General features: G+C 43.6%; 1 protein-coding gene across 1 annotated transcript in view; it reads left to right on the top strand.

Moving 5' to 3' along the window:
• The window catches only part of LRRIQ1 (leucine rich repeats and IQ motif containing 1), a 141,999-nt gene that overhangs the window by 45,488 nt on the left and 75,171 nt on the right, over positions 1-21,340 (top strand). Inside the window, exons 16-17 of the mRNA XM_054177871.1 lie at positions 1,235-1,373; positions 5,389-5,508. Of these exons, the coding sequence (XP_054033846.1) occupies positions 1,235-1,373; positions 5,389-5,508 (259 nt within the window). The remainder of the gene's footprint in view (positions 1-1,234; positions 1,374-5,388; positions 5,509-21,340) is intronic.

The following is a 21,340-nucleotide window of genomic DNA, read 5'->3' as shown; positions in this document are numbered from 1 at the left end:
AATCAGGGAAAACTGATCGTGTATCAGAAGCTGATGTTTTTGCCTTAAAGGGATAAAAATGCAGTTATGATTCCATAAGAATTCAGTTTTTAAAATGCACATCTTGAGATCACTATGAAGAGCAAGCAGAGAAGATGTGCCTCTTCATACTGTTTAGGTAAATGGCAGTAGTACTTAGTAGGTACTTAAGACATTAATAATTTGTCATAAAATTTATTATTCAGGAAGAACACAGAATTCATCACTGCCTCTCAAGAAGTTGAAAGTAACAGTACAGTAGTCTATTATGGAAGGGGAATGCTTCAGAAAAATTATTTTGAAAGGGCTCATTTAGAGTTTTTTGGTTAATGTTTTAACTGTCAGTCGTTGGGCAGTTCTTTTCAACACAGAACACAAACTCAGTTACTGCTTTTTATAAACTCAAAGCTTAAAAATAAACCATGTTTAGGGGGTGATATACTTGATAAATGCATTTTAGGGTTAAAAAGGAAATCTGGTCTAATCTCTGGAGCTCCCTTCAGGTACTGGAAAGCCTCTATTAGGCCCTACCCAGAGCCTTTTCTTCTCCAGGCTGAACAACGCAAGCTCCCTCTGCCTGTCCTTATGGCAGGGGTGTTCCAGCCCCCTGATCATTTTTGTGGCCCTCCATCGGGTCCATGCCCTTCCCATGTTGAAGACTCCAGAGCTGGAGCCATGTGGTTGTAATTTTTCAGCTAGGATAATCATAGAATCATAGAATCAACCAGGTTGGAAGAGACTTCCAAGATCATCCATTCCAACCTATCACCCAGCCCAATCCAATCAACTAGACCATAGCACTGAGTGCCTCATCCAGGCTTTTCTTGAAGATCTCCAGGGACGGCAGCTCCACCACTTCCTTGGACAGCACATCCCAATGGCAAATCACTCTCTCTGGGAAGAACTGTGAAGAACTTCTTCCTAATATCCAGCCTGAACCTCCCCTGGCACAGCTTGAGACTGTGTCCCCTCATTCTGTTGTTGGTTGCCTGGGAAAAGAGACCAGCCCCCACCTGGCTACAACCTTCCTTCAGGTTGTTGTAGACAGCAATGAGGTCTCCCCCATGCCTCCACTTCTCCAGGCTAAGCAACCCCAGCTCACTCAACTTCTCCTCATAGGGCTTGTGTTGCAGGCCCCTCACCAGTCTTGTCACCCTTACATCCAGCCATACAGGTGAGCCTATGTCACTGATAAAAGTATTTATTTCTCTACAAGGCTGCCTATGGCAGCATCCATGACCCAGTCCCTTTGGCGGCAGTACCAGGCCAAGAGGAAAACTGACTCCGGCAAAACAGAGAATCCTTGGTTTATGGAAGCTCTGAGACGGAAGCATGAAGCTGCCACACTAATCCAGGTTGGTCTCAAGAAAAGAAATCGATCTTACTACTCTTCTGTACTTGTCATCTGCTCTCTCTTTTTAAACTATGTTATTAATAATGTACTTATTAAACATTTTAGCTAATCAGCACAATCTTTCTGTTTCTAAAAGAGAGCTTTTGTTCTGAAAAGTTATGTAGACTCATAAAGCATTTTCCCTTTATCTTTTTGGGTGCTTTTTTCCACCAAGAACTTCTGTGAATTAGTTTTGCTTGATTTACTTCTGATATTATATTCAAGATCTCTTTTGCCCATGTTCTTACTGGAGTGTGTTTGTGCTGTTGAACTCTCAGACTGGTACATCATGTTTGGTATTTATGCACCTCACTGCTCTTCCCATCTTATTCTATCCTACCTATCATAGAATCATAGAATTGTTAGGGTTGGAAGGGACATCAAGGATCAGCTAGTTCCAACCCCCCTGCCATGGGCAGGGACACTTCACACTACATCAGGTTGCCCAGAGCAACCAGCCTGGCCTTAAACCCTCCATCTCTTTCCCTCTCTCTTCATCTCCCAAACCCAGGATTGCCTCATCCATACTGCTATTGGGATAGACCATGGCCTAGACCATCCTCTGGTAGATACAGAGCTAAGAGTTAAACAGAACGGATTACCCTGTGCAAGAATGTATAGATGGTTTAGGTTGGAAGGGACCTTAAAAGATCATCTAGTTCCAACCCCACTGCCACAGGCAGGGACACTTTCCACTAGACTACGTCACTCAAGGCCTCATCCAGCCTGGCCTTGAACACTTCCAGAGAGGGGGGCATGCACAACCTCCATGAGCAACCTGTTCCAGTGTCTCGCCACCCTCACTGTAAAGAATTTCTTCCCAATCTCCAGCCTAAATCTACCCTCCATAATCATCAATCCATTCCCTATCATCCTATCACTACAAGCCCTTGTAAAAAGTCCCTTCCAGGCTTTCTTGTAGGCCACCTTCAGGTACTGGTAGGCTGCTCTAAGGTCTTGCCAGAGCCTTCTCTTCTCCACAATGAACAGCCCCAACTCTCTCAGCCTGTCCCCATAGAGGAGGTTCTGCAGCCCTCTGATCATATTTGCAGCCCTTCTCTGGTCCCACTACAGCAGCCAAATTTATCATGTCCCATTTATGCTGAGAGTGCCAGAACTGGACACAGTCCATGCCTTGGAGCTGTTTAGTTTGCTAACCATATGCAGTATTTACCTGCCAGGTTGCCAGGGTTCATGAGATAGTCTGTATTTTTCAGCAAATGGACCCTATATTGATCTCAAATTTCACTTTAACTTGAGGACATTCAGTCTTGTAAGTCTTCTCTAAAAAAGCTGACAGTGCCCAAGTGATTTAGGAGCCAAAGTTCCATTTGCAGACTGAAATTCTAAGTAATTCATTGCTATCTCACTCAGCAAATGGGCAGTAGCAAACTGTTTAGTCAATGTGCATATTAAGATGTAGGACAAGTACAGAATCATATTACAGCAGTCAATTATCTGGGAAGTTCACAGGGTGTTAGGGGCTGGAAGGGACCTCTGGAGATCTTCATGTCCAATCCCTCTGCCAGAGCAGGATCAGATTTTTCCAGAGTATATTGTGTAGCTAGTATGTTAAAAATTGTTCCCCATAAACTTATTTGATCCATTTTTGACTTCTATTCTATACTGAAGTGATGAGTTTCACCAAAGTGTGTAGTGATTCAAGTATGCTTCCTTTCATTTGTTTCACACCTGATCATTTCCAAAGTTAGCATGAAAATAATCTTTCATTATTTATCTTCTCTGCTTTTTTTTGGATGTTTGGGGTTTTTTTTAGATCCCTCTTGTATTTACTCTTTTGGAAAGAAAAGTTTTGCCCATTTAATCTCTTTTCACATTACTCTCTACTACTTTTCATCTGCTCCTCCCTCTCTGAACTTTTACCTCACCCTGTTCAACCTTTTTGAAGAAGTGGCTAGAGCTGAATTTCTTAGGCAGAGATACCATTAATGAGTACAATGAGGCAGTTTTAACCTCATATCTTAAGGGCTACTAACATAATTTCACTTTTTGATCATGACTGGGCACTGACCTGGTCCTTTCATAGTCCTGTGTTAACAGCTGCCTTACACTTCTCCTTCTGCATACACCATTAGGATGGCTTTTCTCCCTTGCATAAAAACTATCATTGTTGAATGGAATATATTTGTCACTGGATCACAGACTAGCATCAGGATGTTTTGTCTGGATGCTTGTGAACATCTGTAGGAAAATAACAACAATAGAATAGAATAGAATAGAATAGAATAGAATAGAATAGAATAGAATAGAATAGAATAGAATACAATACAATACAATACAATACAATACAATACAATACAATACAATACAATAAACTGGGTTGGAAGAGACCTTCAAGGTCATTGTGTCCAACCTGTCAACCAATCCAGCACCGCCTAAACAACTAACCCATGGCACCAAGCACCCCATCAAGTCTTCTCCTGAACACCTCCAATGACAGTGACTCCACCACCTCCCCAGGCAGCCCATTCCAATGGGCAACCACTCTCTCTGTATAGAACTTCGTCCAAACCTCCAGCCTAAACCTTCCCTGGCGCAGCCTGAGACTATGTCCTCTTGTTCTGGTACTGGCTGCCTGGGAGAAGAGACCAACATCCGTCTGTCTACAACCTCCCTTCAGGTAGTTGTAGAGAGTAGTAAGGTCACCCCTGAGTCTCCTTCTCTCCAGGCTAAGCAACCCCAGCTCCCTAAGTCTTTCCTCATAGGGCATGTGTTCCAAACCCCTCACCAACTTCGTTGCCCTTCTCTGGACTCATTCCAGCAAGTCAACATCCTTCCTAAACTGAGGGGCTCAGAACTATGAAATAATGAAGAAACAATGAAATAATGAAGAAATATTTAATAGATTATTTTTAGATTTTAATAGATATTTTAATATGTTAATAATTAAATAATCAAAGGATGTATATAATAATGAATAATAACTTATATACTAATAAATACTTTATTTAGAATACTAAATAATAATAATTTATATATAATAATAAAGAATAATTAAATAATTCAACATTTTACTATTTTAATAGATTATTTTATATTGCAATAATCAGGATTTGTGTGTCTAAACCCAGCAACACTTTCCATCACCTTTGAATTTAGCTAATCATTGCCTAAAAATTAATAAGCTAAACATCAAGCTAGAGTATGAGATTTGCCCTTCCTGTCTTAGTGCTTTCATTGCAATGCCATTAAATGTCAACAGCACTACATCTTTCAGAGCACTAGAAGTTTCTCCTGTGGTGTTTTAAATGCTTAAGGCATCTTGAACTCCAATAATGTCAAACCCTGATCTGGAGAAAAATTGCTCTCCCAAATTCAGTGCTCTTAATTCCAGCTATTTCATTTTGTCCTCTTCCTAGATCTGACTCTACAGCTTGGCATGCGTTCCTAACACCTGTTCCACTCTTCCTAGCACTGTAACTCCTAATGTGTTCCTTTTTTTTTTCCTAGATATGCTTATGCCTACTGGCAATATTTTACTAAAATAAAGATCTTAGTTAAGAAAGAGGAACTGACCTGGGTCAATTGCATGGGATGGCTCCAGGAATTGCTACTTGTAAAATCGAAGACATTTAGTACAAGTGTATTTTTACTCTCAGTAATTTGAAAGTTGACACTCAGATTTTTCTTATGGAGCCTTTCCTTTCAGTTTATAATAGTCCCTGAAGGAATTGTCAAGTAATTAATTAGTTGACCCAGGCTTGCAGTTGAGGGAGTTGCAGGATTCCTTTCTGCTTACTTGCGGAGAGCCTCTCGAGTACTCTAAGCTTTAGACATATGCTGGCATTTAATTTGTCTTGTAGTTTTAAATGTCACATAAAGTTCAAAAAACAGATCATTGAGCTATTAAACCAAGGCCCAAGATGTTTTATCTTCCTAATGGGATAACAGAGGGAATCTGGATTTGGGGGTTGATCTATGGCTTTGTTTAACATGCTTTAAATTTTTTTGTTTAGGCATTTTGGAAGGGTTGCCTTTTGCGAAAGAAACTGGCCAGGGCTCTCGCAGCTGTTAAAAGTGATGAAGTGGAGGATGACTATGAAGAAATAGAGGTGGATGAGTTTACCTTTTCTGAAGTAGGTACAGTAATTAGCACTGAAACTTATTTTGTGTAAGAAATAACTGTGGTTCTTCTTAAGCAGTCGTTCAGGTGTCAGCAAGAAAAGAAATTGGAAGGACTGCCACGGCTAGGCTGAACGTGTTGGATGTCCAGAAATAAGGAAGTGTTTGGTGCATATACATAGCTCATTTAAATGTGTAGGTCATGGATTAATTACTTACTTCTCCTTCATATAGTCTGGGAGTAACTGTGCTATTATTGTTGCACCCACTGTAGAACCCCCATGTAATAGAATCATGGAATCAGCCAGGTTGAAAAATACCTCAGAGATCCAACCTATTACCTAACACCTCATGACAACTAAGCCATGGATTCAAGTGCCACATTCAATCCTTTTTTGAACACCTCCAGGGATGGTGACTCCACCACCTCCCTGGGCATCCCATTCCAATGGCCATGTATGCTTCCTTTAATTTGTTTCAGACCTGGTTAGGCCACACCTGGAGTACTGTGTCCAGTTCTGGGCCCCTTAATTTAAGAAGGACATTGAAACGCTTGAATGTGTCCAGAGAAGGACAATGAGGGTGGGGGGAGGTCTGGAGCACAGCCCTATGAGGAGAGGCTGAGGGAGCTGGGGTTGACTTAGCCTGGAGAAGAGGAGGCTCAGGGGAGACCTTATTGCTGTCTACAACGACCTGAAGGGAGGTTGTAGCCAGATGGGGGTTGGTCTGTTCTCCCAGGCAACCAGTGACAGAACAAGAGGACACAGTCTCAAGCTCTGCCAGGGGAAGTTTAGGCTGGAGGTGAGGAGAAAGTTCTTCCCAGAAAGAGTAATTAGCCATTGGAATGTGCTACCTGGGGAGGTGGTGGAGTCCCCATCCCTGGACGTGTTCAGAAAGGGATTGGATGTGGCACTTGAAGCCATGGTTTAGTTAGTCATGAGGTGTTGGGTGATAGGTTGGACTTGATGATCTCTGAGGCCTTTTCCAACCATATTGATTCTGATTCTATGTTGTTAGTTGGAGCAGCACAGTTTCAGTTGATCAGTCTCTGGTCATCTGTGTATTGGCCTTCTTCTGCCATCCCTTTAGAAAATGGCTGGGCTCTGTATGAAATTATTACCAGTGTCCTGATGACTTGGAACACTTCAATTTAATTTTTTTCTTCTCCCTTTCAACAGCTATTTGAAGATCTATTTTCAGTATTACTGACTTATTGTAAGAGCAGGAAAAATATTTGAGGCAGGAGTCCCAGGCATCATTCGGTAGACAGGAAATGTGTGTGTGTAAACATAAGAGATCTGTCTCAAATTTTAGGGAATTTTTTTTTCTTTAATTTGAAATATATATACCAAAAAAAAAAAAAAGAAAAAGAGAACAGTCTCATTAGTTGATGTTCTCTGATCCCTGGCTTCTTTCAAAAATAATAAAAAGCAGAAAGTTGAAGGATTTGTTTCTTCACGCAGGAAGGAAGTATCTGTTCATATATTAAAGAAGGAAAATACCCTGGTTTGAATTATTCAGCAGTAGGCCAGAGTCTTGTATACTGTGATTCAGTTGAGCCACTCTCCTTCCACTCTGTCCGACCCAAATAATCCTGTGCAAACTGCATGGGCCACTCTGTTCCAGCTGTCTGCCAGAAAGGCAATTGATTTTGGGCAGGTGCTGCTAAGGCCAGAGAGAAAAGGGAAGGAGAGGGAAGACAAGGGTAATAAAAACCCCAAGCCAGCTCATTTCAGAGAAGTTTGCACTGCATCAGCTTCTGGAGTTGCCCCACATTATTTCTTCTCCACTCCCCACCCCCCTAAAATCTTTATTGAGTTTATTAGGAAAGAAAAAAAACATGGCTTTAGGAAGCAGTTCTCAAGGTGTTTAGCTTCAGATCCTGACAAGAGGACCATGAGGTGTCATTTTAATTTGCACAGCAGACTCAACAGCTGAACAAAGGATTGATGTTAACAAGTTATTCAACCTCTTTGCTTCTTTTCATCAAAAAAAGATATAAGAACATCTGTTTGCTACAGATCAGTGTCTGTGATAAATTTACAGTGCATACAACCCACTAAAAAGAGACATTAGAATAGAATAGAATAGAATAGAATAGAATAGAATAGAATAGAATAGAATAGAATAGAATAGAATAGACCAGACCAGGTTGGAAAAGACCTCAGAGATCATCAAGTCCAACCTGTCACCCAGCACCATCTAATCAACTAAACCATGGCACCAAGTGCCTCATCCAGGCTCTTCCTAAGCACCTCCAGTGATGGTGACTCTACCACCTTCCTGGGCAGCACGTTCCAATGGCCAATCTCTCTTTCTATGAAGAACTTCTTCCTAACATCCAGCCTAAACTTCCCCTGGTGCAGCTTGAGACTGTGTCCTCTTGTTCTGGTGCTGGTTGCCTGGGAGAAGAGACCAACCCCCACCTGGCTACAACCTCCTTTCAGGTAGCTGTAGAGAGCAAGAAGGTCTCCCCTGAGCCTCCTCTTCTCCAGGCTAAGCAACCCCAGCTCCCTCAGCCTCTCCTCACAGGGCTGTGCTCCAAACCCCTCCCCAACTTTGTTGCCCTTCTCTGGGCACCTTCCAGCAGCTCAACATCTTTCCTATACTGAGGGACCCTGAACTGGACACAGGACTCAAGGTGTGGCCTAAGCAGTGCTGAGTCCAGGGGCAGAATGACTTCCCTGCTCCTGCTGGCCACACTGTTCCTGAGACAGGCCAGGATGCTTCAGATCCTGACAGGAGGACCATGAGATACCATTTTAATTTGCACAGCAGACTCAAAGGCTGAGTAGAGGACTGATGTTGACAAGTTATTCAACCTCACTGCATCTTTTCATCCAAAAAAATATATATATAAGAACATCTGTTTGCTACAAATCAATGTCTGTGATAAATTTACAGTGTATACAATCCATGAAAAATAGGCATTGTTCAGTAAGTGAGCATTTTGGTGCTGAAGGTTGGTGACTGTAACTAGAATGATACCTTGAAGTAGTTCTCATATTTTTCCCTTTTTTTTTTTCCCTTCTTCCATTTTGCCAAGCAAACATCATCTCTGTGCAGTTTAATGGTGAGAAATAAGTGGTTTAATAGCTTCTGCCTAGTTCAGGCTAGCCATCCTCAGTATGTGGTTGCCTGGATCGGTGTTTCTTTTGCCCTTTCACACAGAATCACAGAATTACTGAGGCTGGAATAGACCTCTGAGATCATCAAGTCCAACCTATGACCTAACATCACCAGATCAACCAGACCATGGCACTAAGTGCCACATCCAATCTTGCCTTAAACACCTCCAGGGATGGTGACTCCACCACCTCCCTGGGCAGCCCATTCCAGTTGCTAATTCCCCTTTCCCTGAGGAAGTGCTTGCTAACATCCAACCTAAACCTCCCCTGGCACAGCTTCAGGCCATGCCCTCTCTGCCAAAGGCTGCCTGGCAGGAGAGCCTGATCCCCATCTTACTACAGCTTCCCTTCAGGTAGTTGCAGAGTGTGATAAGGTTCCCCCTGATTCTCCTCCAGGCTAAACAACCCCAGATCCCTCAGCCTCTCCCCATAAGATTTTCCCTCCTTCATTCTCTGAGCTGGGCAACACCAAATGACATGGACTTTTCACTTCTACAAAGACAAGCAACAGAAGACTTGTGACAGTCCAGAGCTCTGTTTCCTTGTTTCTAGAAACCCTTAGTGCTTTATAGCAGATTTCTGAAGCAGAGCCAGATAGTGACACATAGTGACACATGTGACAGCATGTGTGGGTATTTGTTGGGCCTCAAACAAGTGTGTAGGGGGGAGTACATACTGCTAGGCTAAGAGATCCCATTTGCTAGGGTGTGAAGGCAGAGAACAGTATCTGGACACCACTTTGTACTGCAGATTTCACTGCTGGATAGTGTGAGGGAAAGGAGAGAGAAGGGCAGAATATCCTTTCCTTGTTGCAAACCAATACTAAATCCTTGTCCAAAGGTTTTTGGAATGGTCCAGTACTTTATGGTGTAGTAATAGGGTTTTTTTTCATACCAGTATTATGATGTTTAGTCTGTGCCCAGTTGTATTCAGCATCTTTATTAATGACCTGGATGAGGGAACCAAGTCAACCATTAGTAAATTTGCAGATGACACCAAGTTGGGAGGCAGTGTGAATCTCCTGGAGGGTAGGAGGATGCTGCAGAGGGACCTGGCCAGGCTGGGTCAATGGGCTGAGGCCAGCAGTATGAGATTCCACAAGGCCAAGTGCAGGGTCCTGCACTTTGGCCACAACCCCATGCAGTGCTACAGCCTGGGGGATGAGTGTCTGGAGAGCAGCCTGGCAGAGAGGGACCTGGCAGTGCTGGGGGACAACAGCTGAACATGAGCCAGCAGTGTGCCCAGGGGGCACGGAAGGCCAGTGGCATCTTGGCTTGGATCAGGAATAGTGTGGCCAGCAGGGCTAGGGATGGAATTCTGCCCTGTGCTGGGCACTGGTGAGGCCTCACCTGGAGCACTGTGTGCAGCTCTGGACCCCTCACTGCAAGAGAGATCTTGAGGTGCTGGAGCAGGTCCAGAGGAGAGCAATGAGACTGGGGAAGGGACTGGAGGGAAAGTCTGATGAGGAAAGGGTGAGGGAACTGGGGTTGTATAGCCTGGAGAAGAGAAGACTCAGGGAGGACCTTATCACACTCTACAAGTACCTGAAGCAAAGTTGTAGTCGGGTGGGGGTCAGGCTCTTGTGCCAGGCAACTTGTGACAAGACAGAAGGGCATGGTATGGAGGGCAGGGGAGGTTTAGGTTGGATATTAGGAATCACTTCCTCACAGAAGGGCTGATTAGGCACTGGAATGTGCTGCCCAGGGAGGTGGTGGAGTCACCATCACTGGGGATCTTTAAGAAAAGATTGGATGTGTCACTTGGTGGCATGGTTTAGTTCATGTGGTGGTGTTAGGTCACAGGCTGGTCATAGGATGATCTTAGAGGTCTTTTCCAGCCTCCACAGTTCTGTGATTCTGTGATTTTATACAGTATTACCTAGCATTGTGCAGAATCACTGGTGTGCAAGGATCTACTGAAACCATTTGCAAATATGCAGTGAGATGTTAGGCACCAGCCTTCCTTACATTGCAGTTTAATATCTTAATTACAAACTCATGTACCCAGTACTCTGTGGAAGGTGAGACTGTGAAACAGCATAGGGAAAACCCCAGGCTCTGCCAAAAATCTGCTGGTAACTTCCTTCAGGCACATTGAGCCCTGGTGTATTTTTAGCACAAGTTTGAAAGCATGTCACATGACAAAATTAATTATGTGTGATTGACCTGGAGGAAGGGCCTTTGCCTTGCTCAGTGATTGGTAATCTTTTCACCTGAACAATTACTGATAGCTTCTTGTATTCCTATCAGCTCCTGTACGCTGCCAAAGACATTCAGAGGCAACTGATGGCAGTAGTGTTTTGTGTCTGTTGTATGTGCAATGTCAAACAGGCTACCCCAGATGAGATGAAAGATCTGGACAACAGATGTCTCAGAAAGTATGAGCCTGGTATTTTGTGATATTTTCCTGTCTTTCATGTGGACTTTGGAGAATTCCAGCCTATATGCTCCGGAGAGCTGATCTTAAGGCAACCTTTCATCAAGAGTCCATCCACGCAGCAAATGCTCTCTGCAAGGCAGAGCTCACTTTACCTCTGGTGGGCAAAGTCTGACAGCAGATTTGCATCACACAGCTCTTCCTTTATGTACCATCTAACCATGAGAGGCTGGGGAGGGGTCTGGAGCACAGCCCTGTGAGGAGAGGCTTAGGGAGCTGGGGTTGCTTAGCCTGGAGAAGAGGAGGAGGATCAGGGGAGGCTTAGGGGAAAGTCTCAAGCTGCGCCAGGGGAGGTTTAGGCTTGAGGTGAGGAGAGAGTTCTTCACTGAGAGAGTCATTTGCCATTGGAATGTGCTGCCCAGGGAGGTGGTGGAGTCACCATCCCTGGAGGTGTTCAAGAGGGGATTGGACATGACACTTGGTGCCATGGTCAAATCATGAGGTCTGTGGTGACAGGTTGGACTTAATTGTTCCAACCTTAGTGATACTGTGATACTGTGAGACCTTATTGTAGTCTACAGCTACCTGAAGGGAGGTTGTAGCCAGGTGGGGGTTGGTCTCTTCTCCCAGGCAACCAGCACCAGAACAAGAGGACACAGTCTCAAGCTGTGCCAGGGGAAGTTTAGGCTGGATGTGAGGAAGAAGTTCTTCCTGGAGAGACTGGCCATTGGAATGTGCTGCCCAGGGAGGTGGTGGAGTCACCATCCCTGGAGGTGTTTAGGAAGAGCCTGGATGAGGCACTTGGTGCCATGGTTTAGTTGCTTAGATGGTGTTGGGTGATAGGTTGGACTTGATGATCTCTGAGGTCTTTTCCAACCTGGTTAATTCAATTCAATTCCATTCAGTCAGCATCGTTGGAATAAAACATGAGTCAACTATAAAAGGGTTGAACTTGCTGGTGTGTCAGAAAACTAATCCAGTTGAAGAGGATCAGTTTAAAGACAACTCTTTCCTCCTAATCATGGCCATTGAATAAATTGTTTTCCTACACTGAGTAAGCCTATGGACAGAGGTTGCTTTTTGAATTGAGTTTAAATGAGAGCTAATCTGCTCATACTTTTTAGGAAAAGAAAACAACTTTGTAGGTTGCCACCAAGCTAAAAGGAAATCCAAATCCATCATTGCTTCTTTCATCAAAGGGGATAAATCTGTTGCCATGAGACATAGCATTGTTCTGCTTCTGAGCTCAATTATATAAAACTTTAAAATCCCTTTGAAATTACTGACCAGGAGCTTCCTTCATAGTTTGTTTTTACATAGCCACATTCAGATACATAGACAAGCCTTTTCTTTTTTCCCCTTGTCATCCATGGCAGCTATGTAGCCATTTTTTTGTTTGATTGTTGTTTTGGGAGGGTTGGGGAAAGTAAGGTGAAGAATAACCAGTACGGTTAGGGACTGCCCTGCTGGAAAGCAGCTCCATGGAGAAAGACCTCAGAGTCCTAGTGGACAGCAAACTCTGCATGTGACAGCAGTGTCCTTATGGCCAAGAAAGCAAATGGTATCCTGGGGTGCATCAGGAAAAGTGTGTCCAGCAGGTCTATGAAGGTTGTTCTCCCCCTCTATTCTGCCCTGGTGAGACCACACCTGGAATACTGCATCCAGTTTGGGGCTCCCCAGTTGAAGAGAGGCAGAGACCTGCTGGAGAAAGTCCAATGGATGAGGATGATTAGGGGACTTGAGCATATCCCCTATGTAGAGAGACAGATCCCTGAGGCTGTTTAGTCTTGAGAAGAGAAGACTGGGAGGGGATCTGATCAACATCTATCAATATCTGAGGGGTGGGTGTCAAGTGGAGGAGGACAAACTCTTTTTGGTGGTGTGCAGCAATGGATACAAACTTGAACATAAGAAGTTTCACCTCAACATGAGGAGAAACTTCTTCACAGTCAGGGTGATGGAGTCCTGGAACAGGCTGCCCAGAGAGGTTGTGGAGTTTCCTTCTCTGGAATCTTTCAAAACCCACCTGGATGCATTCCGGTGTGGACTACCCTGGCAGGTAGTCCCTCTGGCAGGGGGATTGGACTCAATGATCTCTAGAGGTCTCTCCAAACCTCTAATGTGCTGTGATACTGTGATAAAAACTACCTCATATACTCAAACTCTTCAAAGGTAAACTGCAATTAGAATGACAATTTATTTACATCTCCCATCTTTAGTATTCTTATCACGTTCAAGCTAGACACATAGAGTGTGTTTTATTTTCTTTGCAGATAATCCTTCATGTTGTGCTTCGTCTCAGGTTGTGAGCTTGTGACTTTGACCTTGTGACAGTGATTGGTGCCCTCAGAGTAGTGCCAGGAAGTGTGTGGCCTATGGCTTAGGACATCCCCACAACATTTGTTGTATCTTGATACTGCTACACATGGCTGGCTAATTAGGGAAATAGTTGAGTTGCTGGAATGTGTCCAGAGAAGGGCAACAAAACTGGGGAGGGGTTTGGAGCACAGCCCTGTGAGGAGAGGCTGAGGGAGATGGGGTTGCTTAGCCTGGAGAAGAGGAGGCTCAGGGGAGACCTTCTTGCTCTCTACAACTGCCTGAAGGGAGGTTGTAGCCAGATGGGGGTTGGTCTCTTCTCCCAGGCAACCAGCATCAGAACAAGAGGACACAGTCTCAAGCTGTGCCAGGGGAAGTTTAGGCTGGAGGTGAGGAGAAAGTTCTTCACTGAGAGAGCTGTTAGCCATTGGAATGTGCTGCCCAGGGAGATGGGGAATTCCCCATCCCTGGAGGTGTTACAAAATGGATTGGATGCAGCACTCGAAGCTATGGTTTAGTTGTCATAAGGCATTAGGTGATAGGTTGGACTCGATGATCTCTGAGGTCTTTTCCAACCTTGTAGATTCTGTGATTCTGTGATGCACACACACACACACATACATATATATTTAACATATGTACCCATGTGATTTCTCTAAACCCATATGGCTGAAATGATGGAAACAATTTCACAAGAGAAGAGCACACAGGGCCCTAGAAAGGACCCTAGAAGTTTTTGTTCACAAGAAATGTACACGTACAGAATTGGCTCTTCCAAAAGTCTGACTCTTATTGTAGCTCCTGTCAGTCATTCATGACCTGCGTGACCCAAACTTTTCTAGAACTGCATTTTTTGTCTTCAGCCTGACAGTGTTCAAAGGAAGCTCTGGGTCCTACACCTTTTTTTGAGTACAGGAATAAAAAATACAGATGGGTAAACGGTAACCTCAGCTTCAGAGGTTAGACAGGGTTCAAGTAAGCGTCAGAAATGCATGCTTCAAAAAATCTTTGCTCATGTACACTCCCACCCACCTCAATAAATATCAGGCTCCTGACACCTTCAGGCTACCCCTCAAAATGGATCCAAGACCCAGATGCAGCTTTCCCCATTAAGAAGATAAGAATCTTCAGATCTTCCCCCTTCTGCCTCTGCCACACTATGCACATTTTTAGCTGGTATGACCCTAAAACCTTTTTCCAAACCAACAAACACAGTATTCGAGAGGCAATGAATTGAAACCAACAATAAACAAAGCCAACCAAAGGACCCCTCATCCCCATCCTTCAAAAATACATGATTCTAAAGGAAGATAATCCAAAACAGTCACAGAATCCCAGAATTTCAGGGGCTGGAAGGGACCTGAAGGGAGGTTGTAGACAGACGGATGTTGGTCTCTTCTCCCAGGCAGCCAGTACCAGAACAAGAGGACACAGTCTCAGGCTGCGTCAGGGGAGGTTCAGGCTAGATGTTAGGAAAAAGTTCTATACAGAAAGAGTGATTGCACATTGGAATGGGCTGCCTGGGGAGGTGGTGGAGTCGCCATCACTGGAGGTTTTCAGGAGAAGACTTGATGGGGTGCTTGGTGCCGTGGGTTAGTTGTTTGGGTGGTGTTGGATTGGTTGATGGGTTGGACGCGATGATCTTGAAGGTCTCTTCCAAGCTGGTTTATTCTATGTATTCTATGTATTCTATCATCCAGTCCAACCCCCCTGCCAGAGCAGGATCACCTACAACAGATTACACAGGAACACATCCAAGCAAGTTTTGAATATCTCCAGAGAGGGAGACTCCACAATTCCCCTGGGCAGCCTGTTCCAGTGCTCTGTCACCCTCACAGGGAAAATATTTTTCCTCATATTTACATGAAACTTCCTGTGCCTTCAGCTTCCAACCATTGTCCCTTGTGCTCTCATTGGGCTTCACCTAGCAGAGCCTGGCTCCAGCCTCTTGGCACTCACCCTTTACATATTTATAAACAACTACAACTACCTGAAGGGAGATTGTAGACAGGTGGATGTTGGTCTCTTCTCCCAGGCAATCAGTACCAGGACAAGAGGACACAGTCTCAGACTGCACCAGGGGAGGTTTAGGCTGGATGTTAGGAAGAAATTCTATAGAGAGAGTGATTGCCCATTGGAATGGGCTGCCTGGGGAGGTGGTGGAGTCACTGTCATTGGAGGAGTTGAGGAGGAGACTTGATGGGGTGCTTGGTGCCTTGGGTTAGTTGTTTAGGTGGGTTGGATTGGCTGATGGGTTGGACATGATGATCTTGAAGGTCTCTTCCAACCTGGTCTATTCTATTCTGTTCTATTCTATTCTATTCTATTCTGTTCTGTTCTGTTCTGTTCTGTTCTGTTCTGTTCTGTTCTGTTCTGTTCTAACCAAAATGTTTAGACTGAGTACCAGGAGATGGTTTTAACACTCAGGATTCCTTAGCCAACTGCCTTGTTGGCTCATGTCCAATGACATTAGGCAGCTTGTTCAATCCTCTCTATTCCTTGGGACTCGTTTACACTGAGGTGAGTTAAGGTGTGCTGTGGTTGGATATGTCCTAAACTAAGAGGTTTAATAAGGAATAATATTGCCACTAATAGATAATTCACTTAAGGACCTTCATATTTGATGCTCTCTTCGCTTTGGAATTTAGTCAGAAAGTCTGAGTTTGAAGCAATATTCAGCATTCTAACATTGAGCTAAGCTTTATGCCTGTGGTGGGTTGAAATTAGCCCCCAACTAATTTGAGAGAATTACCCCTCAAAATAAAATTGCCAGACTAGTTCAGTTGGGGATGGAAGCAAATGAAGCTGTATTTACAAGCAAACTAAAATCTAAACATATGAAATGCAATGAATATCTACAAAATACACAATATTTGCATATCTTTGCAATTTATAAACAACACAAGAACCCCCCTGGACAAAACCAGGGGACTACCAGTATCTTACCCCTCTCCATCTCCTTCCCCACTGTACAAGGGAAAGGAGAAAGAGAAGAGCAGAGCGTAGCTTGTTAGTTACTTAACCACAACAAGAAAGCAGCCAAGTTCAGCAACAGCCAAGCAAAAGCTACCAGCTAGTATCTGCTAGAGCTGGAGCCAAGAAAGAGAGAGAAAATAGTTTATACAACTAACTTTATGTTAGTTATCAGACCAATGTGAGGGTGGTGGAACACTGGAACAGGCTGCCCAGGGAGGTTATGGAGTCTCCCTCTCTGGAGATACTCAAAACTCGCCTGGATGTGTTCCTGTGTAATCTGCTCTAGGTGATCCTGCTCTGGCAGGGGGGTTGGACTGGATGAGCTTTTGAGGTCCCTTCCAGCCCCTGAAATTCTGTGATTCTATAATGGGATTATTTAGACCTTATCATTATTTTCCCTTTACATCCAATGGTAATTTGTTTACATTCCACCACTTTTTACTCACACTCTGTGGAAAATTTCCTAGGCATCAGCCTGAAACTGCCCCAATGCATGAATTGAAGTTTGTCAGAAGTGCTGGCCTGTGAAGTAATCTGATTTGTAAAAAGGCTGGATGAAAGAAAAGGCTAAACACACAAAAGACATTCAGGTCTTCCATTGCAAAGGAAGTTTTCAATCACAGGCTATCATCAATATGTAAATGTGCATAGAAAAGTCATTTGGGCCTTCTGTATGAGCTATAAGAGCTAGAAGTTTGTGATTCCTTAAGAAGCTTGTCAGAACTTACTTAAGACTTTTAGAGAAGACATTTCTAGTGGAAACAAAAATACTTAGTCCTTGGCAGAAATGAATTTTAGCTTAAAAAAGGAAGGAAAGCTGTCCTGGAGTAGCACTATATTTGAGTGAAAAACTCCACAGAGTGAAATATGTTTGCCAGGAACCAAGAGAGAAAGTTACAGCTTTCTGCCAGATGAAAGTACAGCAGGGCTGGCTGTGGTATGCCCTTTTCTCTTGTGAGTGTCCACAGGGTTAACTTTCAGCATTCTGGTTTCTGCCTGACCATTCCCTCCTTTCACTCTGAGCCATTGTTTACCCTGCAGGATTTCTGACGCTGGGAAAAGTAGTTCTTCCTGTGGCACGTGTTGCCCCAACAGTATTCTATCAGCTTATTTGAAGTAGACATAGAATGCTGTTGAACTTTCTTCCTTGCATTCAAGTGCTGCCTTTTACTTGCCTTTTTGTTTTATTCTCTTGGAGTGAGCTAGACTTTGTTGAATACACTCAACTGAAAACTACAAAAGTGCAAATCAAGGATGTCACCAACCTTGAAGCACTTGATTTAAACTTGTATTCTCTAGAGAAAAAATGGTGAAAAGATTCACTCTGCTTGCTTGATTTATTACATATCATTCTTATTAAAAATGAGTTTGAATGTAGGGAGAGTAGCTGCTATAGTGTGGCCAGCAGGAGCTGGGAAGTTATTCTGCCCCTGTACTCAGCACTGGTTAGGTCACACCTTGAGTCCTGTGTCCAGTTCTGGGACCCTCAGTTTAGGAAAGAGGTTGAGTTGCTGGAATGTGTCCAGAGAAGGGCAACAAAGCTGGGGATGGGTTTGGAGCACAGCCCTCTGAGGAGAGGCTGAGGGAGCTGGGGTTGCTTAGCCTGGAGAAGAGGAGGCTCAGGGGAGACCTTATTTTACAACTACCTGAAGGGAGGTTGTAGGCAGGTGGGGGTTGGTCTCTTCTCCCAGGCAACCAGCACCAGAACAAGAGGACACAGTCTCAAGCTGTGCCAGGAGAGGTTTAGGCTGGAAATTCTTCCCAGAAAGAGTAGTTGGCCTTTGGAAGGTGCTGCCCATGGAAGTGGTGGAGTCACCATCGCTAGAAGCGTTTAAAAGGAGACTGGATGAGGCACTTGGTGCCATGGTTCAGCTGATTAGATGGTGTTGGGTGATAGGTTGGACTTGATGATCTCAAAGGTCTTTTCCAACCTGGTTAATTCTGATTCTAATTCTGATTCTACTTTGTAAAAATTCATTGAAGAAAGGCTATTTTGACTGAGAACACAATAGCCTGCTTCACTGAGGGGAGAAGAGGTCCTGACAAACAGGTTAGATGAAACCAAGTGGTTAATTGGAGGGTTCTTTGGGGGGTGGGTTGTTTGTTTGTTTTGTTGTTGAGGGGTGTTTTTGTGTTTTGTTGTTGTTGTTGTTATTGTTTTTTAAAGCAAATAATTCCAACACTCTTCCTGTCAAATTGTAATGAAGGAAATATTTACTCTCTTAATAAGACATCCTTATTGTTTTGCTCTGCCATTGTTGTAATGCTCAGGAGACAGTCATGATTAAGATTTCAGAGCAATTTTTGGATGTTAATTTTAATAGAATCATCAGAGAATCATAGAATGGCTTAGGTTGGAAAGGACCTTAGAGATCATCTACTCCAACCTGCCCACCAGGGGCAGGGATGCCTCACTATTAGACTTGGTTGCACAAGGTTTCATCCAGCCTGGCCTTGAACACCCCCAAGGGCAACCTGTTCCAGAGGTCCCCCACCCTCATACTGAAGAACTTCTTCCCAAGATCCATCATAAACCTACTCTCCTTCAGCTTCAAACCATTCCCTTTCGTCCCATTGTTAGACACCCTTATGAAAAGTCCCTCTCCAGCCTTCCTGTGAGATCCCTTCAGGTATTGGAAGGCAGCTTCAAAGTCTCCCCCAGAGTGTTTTGGCTTGTTTGCATTCTGTTGCTTATTTCTCCTATTTTTATCTTGAAACCATATAAATAAAAGCACTATATAAATATGAGGAGGGGAGATTTAGGCTGGATATTAAGGAGAAATTCTATACAGTGAGGGTGGTGAGACATTGGAATAGGTTGCCCAGGGAAGCAACCTCCAGGGAGGTTGTGAATGCCCCTTCCCAGGAGGTGTTCAAGGCCAGGCTGGATGAGGGCTTGGGCAGCCTGGTCTAGCGGAAGGTGTCCCTGCCTATGGCAAGGGTGTTGGGACTAGATGATCTTAAAGATCCCTTCCAACCTAAACCCTTCTGTGATCTCAGAGTTAATTGTTTAAAGCAGAAGGTTTGACTAGAGATTTCTAGTCTAGTTTCTGGCTAACCCATTTCTGTCCTTGAAATGGTGAATGACTCAATGAGGAAATAGAAGGAGGAGAGAGGCATAGAGAGTTAGTTCTTAATTTTCAAAAGAAGTTTCACAACTTTGGCAGATGGTAATTCATCTTAGGATTCTGAGGTCCATCAGCTTTGGAAACTTAGGTTAGCTTCAGCTCCCATAGCAGCTGAGTTAATCTACACCACTTCAGCAGTTACATGCTTTGAGTAATGTCAATGATTTGCATCCTTTTGGGTTTGTCTTAGAGATGACCTTACAAAACACGCAGGCTAGATGGTTTTATTTCTCATCAGAAGTTAGACTACAGGTTTCAGTTGAGGGATCTTTTCCTAGATGTTAACAGAAAGTCCTTAAACCACCAATTTCCAAAGTCTGAAAGAATATACCAAGGGAAGGGTTGTTCTCAATCTGTCCAGCTTCTTTCATTCTTCCCATGAGCATCTGCTGCTGAACACTTCTGGAAGCAGAGTGCTGATGTAGATAGATATGTGGTCTGACCCAGAACAGATTTGTAATGTATCAAATACTGGCCATTCTTTTTAGCCTGTATGTTAACATCTTCTTGCATCCTCTGCTTCTAACCATAGTGCATTTTTGGGGATTGGTTTGTTTTTTATTATACTCTTGTCATCCTCCTTGATCTCAGAAAGATAAAAGGCAGTATGTGGTAGCATTATTCACACTATGGACAGAAGTGATTCAAAGCTGAGTGTAGGTTTTACACTGTGTCCTGTGAGCTGGGTTTTGTTCATGGTTTAAATATGGGTCAGAACAGCCCAAATTACATCTATAGTGATTATAAAAGGTTATGTAGCTCCAGAAAGTAATGCAGAGCATACAGAATTAGATTAGAATAGATTGTATAAATAATGCTTGCACTAAAACTCTGCTTTTCAGTAACCCATTCAGTCCCCACTGAAGTTAGTAGAATGGTTCTCACTGACTTGGGTGGTTGCAGAGTTGGATTCTAGTTTTGAGACCACAGAGTTTTAATGTTCAATGATAAATAGTCATTACATTTTGAGAAGAAAAGGGTATTATAAGTATTGGAAGGGGGGGGAAAAAAGAAAAGAAAGGACTAACAAAATGGAAGATGTTAAATACAATTTTCCATGCAAATAAATATAGTATACCTGGAACTGCTTATCAAACATTAGCATTTTATTTGCTTTGAAATTTGGTTCAGATTGTTGTTTTTTTCTATCAGTGAACAGTGCCAGTAGAATGCACCTAAGTATTGATAGATCTGTCATAAACTTTGCATTAGTTATAGCTTAGGACTCTGGTCATGGGAAATGGTTTCTTGAACTTGGTGCTGCCAAAATCTCAGTTGGAACAGACCTTCAAGATCGTCGAGTCCAGCCTATCACCCAACACCATCTAATCAGTAAAACCATGGCACCAAGCACCCCATCCAGTCTCTTCCTAAACACCTCCAGTGATGGTGACTCCACCACCTCCCTGGGCAGCTCATTCCAATGGCCAATCTCTCTTTCTGTGCAGAACTTCTTCCTAACATCCAGCCTAATCCTCCCCTGGTGCAGCTTGAGACTGTGTCCTTTTGTTCTGGTGCTGGTTGCCTGGATAAAAATGATGGCAGAGCATATATATGAAAATCTCTTATGTGTTTATTTTTGCTGGCCAAAGCCAACAGCAGTGTGGTGTATTTTTATAGTAAGGTATGTGTTCATAGGATTGCCAAATATGCTTACTGATAAATCAGTTGTCTTTTGGCTTTGTCTTGCATGTTTATATAGAATCATAGAATCATGGAATGGTTTGGGTTAGAAGGAATCACTAAAGGTCATCTAGTCCAACCCCCCTGCAGTGAGCAGGGACATTCTCCACTAGATCAGGTTGCCCTGAGCCTTACTGAGCCTCATCCAGGCATGGTGCTTCAACTACCTCCCTGGGCAACCTGTTCCAGTGTTCCACCAACCTCGTAGTAAAGAACTTGTTCCTAACATCCAATCCAAA

Source organism: Dryobates pubescens, chromosome Z (genome assembly GCF_014839835.1).
Source record: "Dryobates pubescens isolate bDryPub1 chromosome Z, bDryPub1.pri, whole genome shotgun sequence".
Classification (NCBI taxonomy): domain Eukaryota; kingdom Metazoa; phylum Chordata; class Aves; order Piciformes; family Picidae; genus Dryobates; species Dryobates pubescens.
This window is presented reverse-complemented; position numbering and strand designations above follow the sequence as displayed.